We start from the raw sequence: 14,627 nt of genomic DNA on the forward strand, positions 1-14,627 counted from the left end.
GTAAAAAACTGATGTGTTTTTCAAAAACGCATGCGGTTTTTAACACATGCATTTTTGGACGGACGGCTTAAAAACGGACCAAAAATGGGTTCAAAATGCCACGTGTGTCGCTGGCCTTAAGGCCTTACCCCCGAGCGAATGTGCTGGAAGGCCCAACCCGAACACTCAGAGATGTTCTCCGTGGCTTTGGGCCAGACATTCCTGCGAGCACACGATGCAAGTTTGAGGTGAGTTAGTCGCTCATGTGTTTTAGGTATTACAGGAGCTGATACCAAAATGATAAACTTCATCACAATTACACAATGTATTCAGATAGCAGTAGTACAGGTAAGGTTGGACATGGCTGTTTATTAGGGTACGTTCACATGTTCAGCTTATCAGGAGCAGATTTTAAAGCCAAAAGCAGGCGTGGATCACAGTGGGTGAGAACATATCATTGAGAGAAGCTGCTCCCCTCCTAGTTTGGACATTGAAAACTACATCTGATAAACTGAATGTATGAACACCCCCTCATAGGGGGATCAGAATACCTACAGCTCTGAGCCTTAGTGCATGCCCCTCCTCTTAGTATACGCCACTCCCACCTCACCCTCCCTCCCTCTGCCAGGTTATAAAAATGTTATATTTTCAAAAACACTGCCCTGCTTTTATTCTTTTTAATAAACCATATATACCCCTACAACAGTGGCGATCATCCGTAGCCAAAATACAATACATCCCGGGTTACCTACCACAAATGCTATCATGGTTTCTGATATGCTGTGGCCCTTTGCGGCACATTCTTGGGCGATTTCCCTTATGATGTTCTTGATGACACTTTCGGCCTGTGCATGTGACATGATGGAAGCAGCGGCGGCGGCGCTTCACGGCACCGGAGATGAAGAGGCTCGTGTAGCGCGGGGTGTTTACAACGCGGTCTCCATAGAGACAGGGCCGGCGGGCGGGTAATGGTGACGTCTGCTGGGAGAAGGCGTCTACAGGTGATAAAGTCGCGCTTTGTAGAGAACATTTCCGTACAGGTTCAAGGGTGCATAGTAGTGTCTGTACATGGTAGTGTACTATGCTAGAGGACCACGCTGCCGACCGGCCAATAAAAGCGGTCACTTATATGTAGGCACCAAGGAGCTTTACAGGAGATTTGCTCATTGACGTGCCCCCAGGATGTGGTCACACGGTGCGTTTTTAAAAGCATGCGTTTTCAGTGCACTTAAAAAAAAAAAAGCACCAATAACTCACCACCCTAAGGCCCGAAAACTCCCAATGCAACTCTGCAACATTTAAAACAAAATCCCTCTTTAAATTTTACATTAACCCCTTCTTCACCGCTGCCCTTTTTCGTTTATGCAATTTCATTTTTTAATTCCCACCTTTAAAGATCTGTAACTTTATTGTACAGAGCTGTGTGGCGGCTTGTTTTCTGCGTAACAAATTGCATTTCATGGCGATTGTATTTATTATTACATGCCGTGTACTCTGAAGCGGAAAAAAAAAAAATCCAAATGCAGTGAAATTGGTGGAAAAAAAAAAAACAACGCATTTTCTTGGGTGCTTTGATTTTACGAATTTCACTGTACGCCCCAAATTACGTCTATTTTGTTGTTTGGGTCAGTACAATTATGGGGATATCAAATTTGTATAGGTTTTATAATGTTTTCATATATTTACAAAAATTTAAACCTGTACAAATTTTTTTTTAGATTTTGCCATCTCCTGGCGCTAATAACTTTTTCATACTTGGGTTTATGGAGCTGTGGGTGGTGTCATTTTTTGCGACTTGATAAAGTTTAATGCTACCATTTTTAGGACTGTGCTACCTTTTGATCACTGTTTTATAACAGCAAAAAAAGTGCCATTTACAACTTTGGGGGCTAAACCGTTATTATATTTTAAAAGATCAGGCTTTTTTTGGTTGCGCACGATACCTAAAATGTTTGTTATAATTTTTTTTTTACTATTTTTCAGACTCCCTAGGGTACTTCAACCCTAGGTTATCTAATCAATCTTATACTGCCATACTACAGTATGGCAGGATATGGGATTTTCCTCCTTATTCATTACAATGTGCTAATGAAAGCGTTAAAACGAGACAGCCTTGGGTCTTCAGAAGACCCGAGGCGGTCATGTCGACGGATCATCATTCCCCGATAATGTCACAGGGAGCAACGATCCTCAGGAAGAGGGCAGCGCATGGACCGCCTGCGATCCGCGGGTTTACACCCATGATTGGTGCTAGCACCAAAGCGGGTGTTACCGGTAAGCCTTTGCTGTAATAAGCAGCATCTTCTATTACGTCACATGTAAGGGGTTAAACACCTTTTTTACCTTCCCTCGTTCCCCCGCAAGCAGTCACTTTCTCTTCTCCTGCACTCAGGGATGGGGTGATGCCAGCCAAAGGGCAGAGCTACCTCCTCACATTACACTTTCAGGCATTATGTGAAGAGGTAGCATAATGCTGGGAGAGGGGCAGTGTGGGAAAATCTCGCAACCACCTGGTACGGTGGGACAGTACGCAAAAACCAGGGCGGTTGGAAGGTATGCCTAGAGATCTGGTACCCAAGGCACATCAACTGCTCATCTTGATTGTGTTCTTGTTTTTATGTTAATGCATTGTTTTGAATTGTTCAAATAAAAAACTGCGTGTGCTCGTTACCAATTGGGCCGAGTACCACCCACAAAGGGGTCACCTTGCATTTTTAAACACAGGACAAATTATATTTTTTAACAGCTTTCCCCCAGCCCCCCCCCCCCCCCCCACCTCTAGAATTTTTAATCAGTCTTACCCCAGCCCCTCCATTGGCACTCCGTGTCCTGTGCCCATTTGACTGCTCCAACTGCTTCTGGCAATCTGGCACGCCCAACCATAACAAAAAAAACCACAACAACCGGGGGGGGGGGGGGGGGGGCGCTTCTGTCGCTTCTCCCGATCACAGATTCATTTAGACCCAAATAGTTTGGAAACTAGGACGTTTTGTTCGAGTGCTAGCATTTGCTCTAAAAACAGATGTAGGTCGCAGGGTGTAAATGCGGCCCCAAGTGGAATCTCTTGCGAATTTATTGTTTGGAAAAATATGATTTATTGGATGAGTCTTTCCTCAATGCATTTTAAAGCGCAGCAGCAAAAACGCCAAGTGTCACCATGGACCATCTAATTAAGACATTAATAGGCTGCGCAGGGTAACCAAGTGGTTACATGGCACAGATAAATAATTCAAGAAAATATATTCAACACTTTATAGTTTTACTTGCATTATAGAAAAATTATGGTCAAGGAGCATCAGAAACATTTATAATCTTTTGGCCATTTATTAAAAACATTTTAAAATACATACAAAATGGAGATCAATGTGCATAAATCAGTGTCAAATGCTTTTGTATAAAAATTGTGGGAAAAATACAAACAAACCATTGATCAAACTGTGACAAGATACAAGTCATACAGTGAAATGATATAACAACTATTCACACAACGTGCAACAAACCGTGATCATTGTGGCAATACACAAAATATATTAATATACATATATAAGAGTGCACCATCATAAGAGAAATAGCAAATAAATAATGAGGCATATTTTATACCAATATCTGTGCTTTATACATTTAAAAAAAAAAAAACCCCAAAGAAGTCCATCCGCTTCTTAGTTTTCACCTCAAACAAGTGTCCTGTGGACGGTTTCATCTTGTGCACCAATGACAAATAGGAAATAGCAGGAAAAGGACCCGTTTTACCTTTTGCATCTCATGCATAGCAGTGATTTACAATGTGCAGTAGCTGTACAAATAGAATAATGGCTAGTACAAGTTTTAAAGTCGTGTGCAGGTAGCCTAAAATGCAGTCTGAAACCCTCTAGGTCTCGTTTTCTTCATACATGGGGTAGAGGTTGGTAGCTTCTTAGCTAGCATTTTATTCTAAAAACATAAAAGGGAAAAGTTTTACTTTGGCCTCAGAAGTTCCTTCAAGACTTATGACTTGGTTTTGGAGCCCCTAACAAAAAATGCACGAGTCAAATCCAAGGAGCAGCCTGCACACAAATAAGTGTTTGCATTTGCTGCCATCTATTACTCACTTTTGGTATTGCAGCTGTAATCCCCATGTTGCCCTTATTGTTTTATACAATGTTAATCCTTGTTCCGCTATTGGTTGGAAGCTTGAATTTCCCCTCTGAGTGTGAGCTTATAAAGATCCCTGGAGTCCAGTTCAACCTAGAACAGTCTGCTCCAGCATTCAGATATAGCATAAGACCTGCAAGAGACCAGCAGCCTGCGGTCTCCCTTCAGACTATAGGACCTGGGCTGTGAGCTACACCAGACTGCATCCAACCCCCAGCTACCTTGGGTGCGGGCATCTTTATAATCCTCCCAAGGCAAAACCCAATTTCCCATGATGTAGTGATCTGCAACAATTTTACAAGATAGATGCCTTTACACACAGCAACTTAATCTTGAGGGTTTGTTCATACAAGTCTTATTTTGTACTTTCTTCAAAATAGCCACCTTTTGCTCTGATTACCACTTTGCACGCTCTTGATGAGCTTCAAGAGGTAGTCACCTGAAATGGTCTTCCAATAGTCTCGAAGGAGTTCCCAGAGGTGTTCAGCCTGGATGAGCGTTTGGGGTTATTTGTCATGTTGAAACATAAATGACGGTCCAACTAAACGCAAGTTGGATGGAATATCATGCCGCTTCAAGATGCTGTGGTAACCATGCTGGTTCAGTTCACCTCAGGGTTTTATGCTTCACAGTGGGAACCAGGCATGTAGAGTCCATTTGTTCACCTTTTCTGCATTGCACAAAGAGTCGGTGGTTGGAACCAAAGATCTCAAATTTGGACTAAGACCAAAGCACAGATTTCCACTGGTCTAATGTCCATTCCTTGTGTACTTGCCCAAACAAGTCTCTTGTGCTTGTTGCCTGTCCTTAGCAGTGGTTTCCTAGCAGATATTTTACCATAAAGGCTGCTGCACACACATCCCCAACTATTAAGAGGAGACTGTCTGCTGCTAGAACTCTGTGTGGCATCGACCTGGTCTCGAATCTGAGCTGCTGTTAACCTGCAATTTCTGAGGCTGGTGACTTGGATGAATTTATCCTCTGCAGCAGAGGTGACTCTTGGTCTTCCTTTTCTGGGGCAGTATTCATGTGAGAGTTTCCTTTGTAGCGCTTGATGATTTTTGCTTGGGGACACTTAAGGTTTTCCCAAATTTTTCAGACCGTCTTTCATTTCTTATAGTAACGATGGCCACCTTTTTTTCTTTACTTAGAATTTGTATTATGGCTAACCCTTTAGAAGGCAAGAAATCCCACTTATTAAACCTGAGGGCACATCAGTGATGTGAAAACCTTTTCTGGTGACTACCTTTTAAAGCTCATCAAGAGAACGCAAAGCAGTAATCAAAAAGTGGGTACTTTGAAGAACCTAGAATATAAGACATATTTTCAGTTGCTTCACTTAAAGGGGTATTCCTGAAATATGAACGTCTGACACAAAAACCCATGATGATATAAATAAATGAATACAACAATACTCAATGTCATTAGTCACAAAACGTAGCTCAAGTAGTTTGATTTTATGCTTTACAAAATTTATGGCCTCTCTAAAGTAGGTGGAGTTATCACTAAGATGGCCGCCACTGAAAACTACAAGTTCCATGATCCTTTAGTTCTCAGTAACTCCTCCATCTTATGCTCTGCCCCCAGTGATGATGTAACAGACTGTGCTGCTCTGTTACCATAGTAATGATGTGTAACACCATCACCACAACACTGGCCATACTGGATGCACTTCAACCAACCGAATACAGCCAAACTTAGTGGTATCACATGACCTGCCCAGGCAGGTGCAGGACATGTGATGTGGACATGTGACCAGCGGCCATCTTCTGTCCTGTGTCCGCTCCGCAACGGACCGCGCGGAGGAAATTAACGGACTGATTAAAGGGCCAGTAGCATTATAATTCTCCATTACAGTCTATGTCACCAGCATTTTTCTGCTAAGGGGAGCAAGTTTTAAATAACAACTAATTACATATTAGCTTCTATTTTGAGTACCCATTTCTATATGAATTATGCTGATTCCTGGAATACCCCTTTAAGTATATAATTCCACATGTGTTAATTCATAGTTTTGATGCCTTCAGTGTTAAATTTGTTTTTTGTCATGAAAATACAGAAAACTTTGAATGAGAAGGAGTGTCCAAACTTTTGGTCTGTAACGTACATTCAGTTTTTCAAATGCAGTTTGACGTTCAAACCAGGAGTGCAGGAAGGAGAAAAGAAAAAGGGGGGGGGCGGGGGGGAGAAGAAGAGTAGCTTCTCTAAATGAGATGTTCTTACCATAATGATCCACATCTGATTTTTGGCTTCAAAAAACTGCATCTGACAAACTGAATGTTAGAACACATCCCGATATCTGAGCGATGTTAAAACGTGTACATATGTTTAACTGACAAAATGTTTGTCCATACCGGGTGCAAGTCTGTGGACAGAAGATTCTTATCTTGTCGAGACAGAAGCATCATTTCTTCCTCCTGCAAGGCAAGGCACATTTAAAGGAAATTAACCACTTGTACACTTAAGCTGAGCCCAATTACTGCTAGGCCTTTTCTTACTAATAAAGGCAGTTATAAAAGTATTTAAATGAGGCTGTGGAGCTCCCGATTTACATAATTATACACGCCTCCCTCCCCTTAGCTGAGTACCAGTGATGTCTGCAAGGTCCTGCGCATGTGCTCTCGTGATCTGCACAGCCAGCCGAGGTCTGTGCAACTGCGCAAGACTTTGAAGGCATGATTATGCAAACCAGGAGTGCCAAGCATCTCGCTACTACACCCTGGAGCCTTAAATATTTTATAACCCATTTTTCCCCCCCCCCCTCTACATTTCTACAGTTTTCCCCATCCTTGCATCAGTTCCCAAGGGGTCTCTATTTCTTCTATAGAAGTGGTGGTCAGACATGCACTATTGAGCCCTAGTGGATCACCTCAATTCAGCATTCCTTAGCACAGGACACACGTTAGAAATGCAGTAACTTCCAGCCATTTCAAATACAAAGACTTTGTTTGTTCTTGGATATGACCACTGATGCTGGAGTGATTGTACAATGTAATTTTTAAATAAAGAAATGTTTATATATGGTTGATGAATTCAATTGCATGTCAATGCCCAAATAAGAAAACCCCCTTGAAATTGTGCCACTAGGAAGTATAAACTTTACCCTTATAAGTCACTGTAAAGAGATGTGGCAGTGTGACACAGGCTGCTAGGTTACAGTTTACATCTCTGTATGGAGAGAGCCCAGTTTGTGAGCTTATCCATACATCCTTATTTGTTTAATAGTATAAATGTGCTACTTTATTGATGTAAACATCTTCTGCAAGAAACAGAAACATGTTCTACTTTACCATAAGTGTAATAAGATCTTCCATAGTTGAGAGGTCTTCATTTTCCCATCCAAATGATCTTGCATAACAAAATATATAAAGTTATACACTTCACATAACTGAATTATTTTGTACATACAAAACATGTACACAATGCATGTGCTGTGGCAAGCAAGCAATTTTACAACCAACTTTGAATGCCCACATTTCATCAAGTCAGCTGTAGTCTAATTTAGTCACACCCTAAAGTGCCTTCTGGCACCGTCTAAAGAGTTCCGAGAGCTGACGATGTCACCGACTCTCAAAAACCCTTAAAGCCGACTGCTTTGAATATTCTATTTTGATGAAATGTGATCATTCAGACTTATGATAAGAGCTACATACTGCCAGGGACTGACAGAGGTGAGCAATACAAATCTAACATGGTTCTACCAGGTATCTGATGGCCTGACGGTAGATGTCCTATAACCCCTTACCTTATGCATCGGCTGTGGGTGAATGGAGAGGGCTCATGGCCTGAGTCCTGTCCATAGCCAGCAAGTTTTTGCTGCATATTGCAGCAAACACTTACAGATAGCACTAGCCAGTGTTAACCCGTCCATCACCACCGTCAGCTGTGCATGGGTGAAGATCCCATCAGGGCCTAATTTTTCAATTCGCACATTGTAATGAAAGAGGATGAAAATTGCCCTATACTGCAATACTGTAATGGTAGGATCAGACAACCTTGGGGGTCGTAAAGAAAAGTGGTAAATAAAAGTCTAAACCACCCCCCTTTTCATAGAAGTCAAATTAAAAAAAAAAAAAAAAAAGGCTTGGCGTTAAAAAGATTGTCCCAAGTTATTAAGTTAACCCTTAAATCCGCAGGACAAGTGTGCACTCTACTGCTCCATTCACCAACAGAGGTCTGAATAGTGGTGCACCAGTATCTCATTCTCTCCGATGGAATAGAATTATGCAGCAGGATACACGCTCGGCCCGTCACCTCACTTATTAGTGAAAATCCATTCACTGGGGTCCAGCAGTTCACTTGTTATTCACCGTCCTGTAGATAGCGGAGAACTAAGGACAATTTAAAAAGTTTTATCCCACTTTTGGAATCATGAGAATGGAGTTTTATTGACCACTTCACCCATTTTAATGTACAAATGTGTAAATAACTGCAACGACCTGTGACATTGCCAAGTGATGCTTGAGTATACTCACAAGTTAGTATGTGCATGCTGCATAGGGCTCCTTGATAAGTGTAAATCATAACTGTCCCAGAGTATAGTATCTTTAGCTTCCGTTTCATAATTCAACAATGTAGAGTATGAATCCAATTGGTGGTTTTCACTTTGGAGTAAAAGCTCTTCAATGCCTTCTTCACTCCTATGTCTTAGGCTGGCATTTAGGAATGAAAATTCTGTTCCCAAATAGCAATTAAAGTCATGGTCAGTAAAATTTTCATCATCAGCATTTGTTTGAGCTGGGGTGGCTTCCATATCCAAAGCAAATGGAAATTCCAACCACACATTCACTGGGCCAACTAAATAGTAGAAGGATTCAGATGTGCTCAGATTGCTTAAAAGATTATTATCCAATTTAACATTTACTTGTTCGTCTTGTATACTGATCTTATCTGGCATAGGCAAATATATAGTATCCTGCTCATGCTGTGAAGTTATAAAGTTTGTATCCTGAACTACAGATGGCATATGCTTCACCTCATCAATCATCCTGTAAATAAAGTGAATGAATATTCATTATATACAATTATAAGGATATACAGATAATATATATGAACAGTTCAGTGCTGACAACAACAGAAAATATGTACAACCCTGACTCATGGGATAAAAGAAAAGCCATCTATGCCTGGAATTATTACTGCATGACAGTTGGAAAAATTAAGCCACAGCAGCCTGTTTAATAACAGAACATACAAACATAAATCAACGATTCTTAGATGTTGGCTACCTGCCTACCCCAAATGCACCGAGTTGGCTTGAGGGCTGACAAATATGCTGTAGGTAGCCCTGTCCCACTGCCGTGTTACATCACCACCATCCATCTCCCTGTTGGTTACACGCTCAGCTTAAAAACTCTCATTATTCTCCCCCCAAAAATCCCCCTTAGAGGCCTTATCCCGCAGCTGTGTGACAAACTCTTCACCCTACCCAAGGGTGGGCATCTTTGTTCATGCAGGTGGTCTAAGAGGAAGTCTGAAACACCACCCTGGTCTTTAATACTGGGTAAGACCCCACCTTACCTACCCACCGCTTCACTCTTCTCCTCCCTTCTCTCCAAGTTAACCCTTTGCCTGCTTTGCCCTTGGTCAAGGCGGGCACCCAGTTAGCGGCTCCAGCTGACCTCCTGCTCTTTTCTAACTTTGACATTCCACAGCATGCTTTAAACAAGGAAAGGAACATTGAATAAAATGTGTCAGTGTTCATTGCAAGCCCTGCATGTCAAACAAGCACGGAACAAGTGTAGGAAATGGCCTCCAGAAATTGTATTTGGCAGAAGGAAGCTTGCAGATGTGCTACAATGAAGGCATCTCATTCATATAATGTATAGAATTTGTATCCCCTTTTGTAGTTCATATCCAGTGGCTTCCCTTGGTGCTACATGTACTTGCAGATTCTGAAACAGGAAGCTTGGGGACATATATTAAAGGACATGATTATTACTCACCTCCCCGTTGCCACAGTCTCCATTTCCCATAACTTTGTATGCCCACATTTTGTATAAAAACATTTTATACTGTATGTAGACTCACTCCAGAGTATAATTTATGCATGCCCTGGGGTGGGTGGCATGGAACGGTTTTGAGAGCCGATGAAGTCAGCTGCTCGCTTTTCAAATCTTGCACTGGGTAGCACGCCGGCCATGTATTGAATGAAAATCTTGCACATGTGTGTGACTATCTGCCGGCTTGTTGCCAGCAGGAGATTTGAAGAGAGCTGAAGAGGTTACCAGCTCTCAGAACGGTCTCGGGGGCGTACCACAGGCTAGTTTGCATATGGTATAAAATAATTTTTCTCCAAAGTGTAAGCAGCATACAAAGTTATGAGAAAATGGAGCATGGAGAATACAGGGGACCAGACAGGGAGGTGAGTAATAATCAACTACCAACAGCTTAGTCCTTTAAACATCTTGGCTGCCCGACGGCATTCATTTATGACACCATTTAGTGAAGTACTGGTAGATGGCTTTGTATTTATGACTGTGTAGGCCACATTACTCTTTTATTCCTTGAAACTAAGCATTTAAAAAGTTTTTTATGTTTTAATACTAATAAATGAAAACCCCATCAAGAAATTCGTTCCAATTCAGACATTTGGATGTTTTATTTCCATTACAGATTGAAAGAGGAAGCAATACCCAACAGGTTTACGATTGTGCCCACCTGTCGCCAAAGCTAAAACCCTGGCCCAATTTCTGTATTTTGCAGCAGACACCTGCTGCTAGCGCCCATTGCATATAAAGAGGGCTCAGCCCATGTGTCCCCTCCATAACCCTCATGTACTATTCTATTGTGTTAATAGGCCACAAACAGTTTCAGGTAATATGAAGCCCAAGATCAGGGGCGTAACTAGGAGTGGTAGGGCTCCATAGCAGACTTCTGAATGGGGCCCCTTACCCTCTAGAAAATACTACATTATTTATATAGTTACACAGATCTGTCCCAGTAGCTGCTGACCACATGGCAGGAATTAGAGATGAGGGATCAATAGTCTTGTTTTTCTGCTGTCCCCACCCTCTCCCTGACATCTCTTATCTGAGATGCCCATTCATGCTGTGGACAATATATATTATGCTGTACAAATGTGCAGCATAACACGCATATTACGATACACATAAAATAATGACGGCAGTAGACTTCATGGTCAGACCATGAATAAAGGCGCATAGCCGAAATGTGTAGGTCATTTCTACTATGTGGATGGATCGTGTATTTTTAAAGGATACCAATAAAGAAGAATCTTACTTTTATTTCTACACACATGTGCCGGGATCTTCTCCTTCCACTTCAGTGTACTCTTCCTACTTCGGAGTGATCAATGTGCACCTGTAGCAGTGTGGACTACGTTTGGCATGCCAGGTGAGCTAAACGTTTCCATTTATCTAATTTAGTAACAGTGCCCCCCCTCCTCCTCATTAGCCAATATTGTAACTGCCCCCAAAGACAAAAATTAGAGGATAATGCTCAACTGGCGGTTCGTTTTACTGCCACTGATCTTGTTTGTGGCTCTGCACCTGATCCAGCAAGGGTGATAAAGTCATCGAAAGTGCAGATGGACGTGATCACTTCAGTGTGTCAGCACCAGACCATAGGCCTGTCTAGGCCTAGGTAACTTGGCGTTCGGGCAGGCAGCTGGACGTGCCGTCATATGTGACACTGCTAGTGCCTGAACTTGACTCAGGCATAGGCTAGGCCTCAGCCCTGAGTATCCAGGGGCCCGGCAGTCACAGGAACAGGGCCACTTGGTAACCAGTCAGACGCTGGTTACTAGTATGGTGGTATTATATAGTCTGATTTGCATATACACTAATGCCAGGTGGGCATAACATTTCCATGATTGAGGACTTATGCACCTGAAATAAAAATAAAGTTCCCTAAACAGGAGCTATAGCTGAAGATATTACCTTCAATCCATCCATTAACTCATCTGATACTAGTTAAATTATAGCGGATGCCTTTTCCATCTATTGCTGCCATTTAAGGTCCATGACATTTTGTTTACACCTACCCATCTGAAGCCAAGGATGGGATCCAGACGTCTGTACTCTCCAAAATTGGTCCTGTATCAGGAACTGCGTTATACAAGTCCTCAAAATCTTCCATAGTCTAAAGAAAGATATTTTGTCATATTGACATTTTAACTGTGTCCCAAAAAAAAAAAAAAAAAAAAATTTATAAGATACACTTACCCAATCATGGTACAAGTAACCCGAGCTGGGGTCGGGTGAAGCAACAATAAAACTAAACAGCTCAATAGCAGTGTTCAGAAGGACACCCTATTAGAGAAAAGACCACTGGGTTATTGCAGTTGTACATAGGATTGTAACTGGTTAAGGTCATGAAGGCCGCGGTTTAACACAGCGTTTATAGAGCTTTTTCAATGCAAAGGGTGAAGCCACACAGCCTGTTTTTTGGTCCATTTTAAAGCATGCATTTTTAAAACTGACCAAAAAACAGGATTAAGAAAAACAGGTTCTAAGCAGCCAAACACATGGTAAACAGTCAAAACGCAAGCAAGAGAGGGGCTTGGCCTAAATCTATATTCAATTTTTACACAGATAAAAAAAAAAGAGCCTTTGGCCCAGATTTACCAAGGTCCCTGCGCCAGTTTTCTGTCAGACTTTGCACGTTCTCATGTGTAATATGTATTTAAGTAGTGCCCAAAACACATTTGTGGCACACATTACACTATATACAAATTTCTGCACTAAAGGGGGCACTCAGTTGGACCACGCACAACATTAAACACGCGAAAGGGGACAGAAGCGTGTCCCATGGAAAAAAAAAAAAAAAAAAGTTGCACTCCGTCAAAGCATTAGAAATCATGAGTCTGTTGCCCTCGGCACACTAGACATAGTGCAGTATGCACGGTTTTTAGCAAATGTGAGCCATTGTGTATATTAGGACAATACTATAATGATAGAAAACTAGTCCCAACTATGATCTAAAGTAAAAACACATAGCCTTGTGTGATCTTGGTTTGGTCACTGAAAAACTAACATGTACATAAAGCCATATTACCTTTAGTAGCTTATTTGATGAAAGGCCAATGTTACTGATCAGAGATTCTATTATATGGTCCATAGCTGAAGAAATAAAGCAGAAGTGACAATATGTTAGTAGGGATTACATAGACTACAGTAATCCATTGGTGAAAATAGTCATTTCTACTGCTCGGTCTACATCTCCATTAGCGTATGGTCACATGTACCACTAGCCAGGGCTGGGATGAGAGGTAGGCGATCTCCTAGGCACCACCCTCACCTTCCACTCTGGGCCACTGCCCCGGCCCCCAGTAATGATCACTAAGATACACGCATCGCTCGTTGCTGAACGCAGCCAATGCCCTCTATGACCCAGGTGCATGGCTGCCAACATCATCGCTTAGGCGCCGGTGAAGTGTCCATAGCAGTTGACCACTTAGATTTCTTTATTATTTTAAGGGGGGGGGGGGGCATTTAATTTTTTCAGTTAGGGTAGGTCCTAGTTTGGCCACTTTTGATTAAGTGGGGCGCAGTTTTACTTGTCTGCCTAGGGCACTTAAAGGCCTTGTCCTGGCCCGCATGCGATTGCTTACTGCACAAATAGACATGCAGGACACCACCGGGTTCTGCTTACAGATCGCTTGCGTTTTCATAAGAACGCGTAAGCAATCGGGCCAAAACCTGCCCCCGTACCCTAGCGATACAAGTGACGTTTTGAACACAGGTTTTTTGGCCTGCTTTTAAGCAGTCAAAAAATGCGTTTTTTTTAAACATACGCTTTTTTTGACCAGTTTGAAGCAAGATAATTGGTGAAACCTGTCAGAAACGGATGAGTTTTCAAAAAATGCATGCAGTTTTTAACTGACTGCTTAAAAACAGACCAAAAACAGGTTCAAAACGCCATGTGTAGCATCACCCTGACAGGACGGCATTATTGAACAATGAAGAAAAAAAACCATCATTTTACAAATAAATTTGGAGCGTTTAGCAGATTAAACAGCCACGTACCTGGAGCAGACTGCACACCTTTCTTCCCCTCCAAGGCCAGTATACAGAGGAATTTGTACCTGCACAGGACCTTTCAATCATAGTATTATAGAACACAGGTGCCTGCAGATGCTCAGCTAATATGAGACACGTGCTATATAGAAACCTGAGGGCATGTTCACACACTGCGTTTTGGTTGCGTTTTCATTGCGTTTGAAACGCATTACAACAGCTGATGAGAGGTTATTTGCCTAATTACATTACCGTTTACATTTGTAAATGTAATGTTAACGCATGCATTAACAAAACACATATGTTAACGCTTTGTTAACACACGCGTTAACATCGCGTTTACGATGCGTTTGGAAACGGAAACGTTAACAGTGATGTAATTAGGAAAATCACCTCTCCTCAGCTGTTGTATATGCGTTTCAAACGCAAAGAAAACGCAGGTCAAAACGCAACGTGTGAACGCGCCCACAGGGCACGTTCACACACTGCATTTTGGTTGCGTTTTCATTGCGTTTGAAAGAAATTACAACAGCTAAA

General features: G+C 42.0%; 2 protein-coding genes across 3 annotated transcripts in view; both read right to left on the reverse strand.

Annotated features, from left to right (window-relative positions):
• The window catches only part of CFAP206 (cilia and flagella associated protein 206), a 162,674-nt gene that overhangs the window by 33,137 nt on the left and 114,910 nt on the right, over positions 1 to 14,627 (reverse strand). Inside the window, exon 2 of one of the 2 annotated variants that reach the window (XM_072141995.1) lies at positions 732 to 856. In XM_072141995.1, the coding sequence (XP_071998096.1) occupies positions 732 to 839 (108 nt within the window). In that variant the 5' untranslated portion in view covers positions 840 to 856. Of the gene's footprint in view, positions 1 to 731; positions 966 to 14,627 lie in introns of those variants that run through there. The other variant, XM_072141994.1, reaches the window with a different exon arrangement.
• LOC140121875 (uncharacterized) lies at positions 3,280 to 13,394 on the reverse strand. The gene is made up of 8 exons (XM_072141986.1): positions 13,372 to 13,394; positions 13,129 to 13,193; positions 12,297 to 12,383; positions 12,116 to 12,213; positions 8,586 to 9,098; positions 7,401 to 7,458; positions 6,465 to 6,527; positions 3,280 to 3,909 (listed from the first exon to the last, which is right to left on the reverse strand). Exons 2-8 carry the CDS (start codon positions 13,189 to 13,191, stop codon positions 3,826 to 3,828), a joined length of 966 nt encoding a protein of 321 aa, XP_071998087.1. The 5' UTR covers positions 13,192 to 13,193; positions 13,372 to 13,394; the 3' UTR covers positions 3,280 to 3,825.

Source organism: Engystomops pustulosus, chromosome 3 (genome assembly GCF_040894005.1).
Source record: "Engystomops pustulosus chromosome 3, aEngPut4.maternal, whole genome shotgun sequence".
Lineage (NCBI taxonomy): Eukaryota > Metazoa > Chordata > Amphibia > Anura > Leptodactylidae > Engystomops > Engystomops pustulosus.

What these genes read in the sequence shown, in the direction of transcription:
- LOC140121875 (XM_072141986.1), bottom strand. Translation starts at nt 13,191, where the DNA reads ATGGACCATATAATAGAATCTCTGATCAGTAACATTGGCCTTTCATCA. An exon ending in CAGCATGCACATACTAACTT is followed by an intron (nt 7,459 to 8,585) that starts GTGAGTATACTC and finishes TTGTTATGCAAG; the next exon opens with ATCATTTGGATGGGAAAATG. An exon ending in AAGATCTTATTACACTTATG is followed by an intron (nt 6,528 to 7,400) that starts GTAAAGTAGAAC and finishes CTTGCCTTGCAG; the next exon opens with GAGGAAGAAATGATGCTTCT.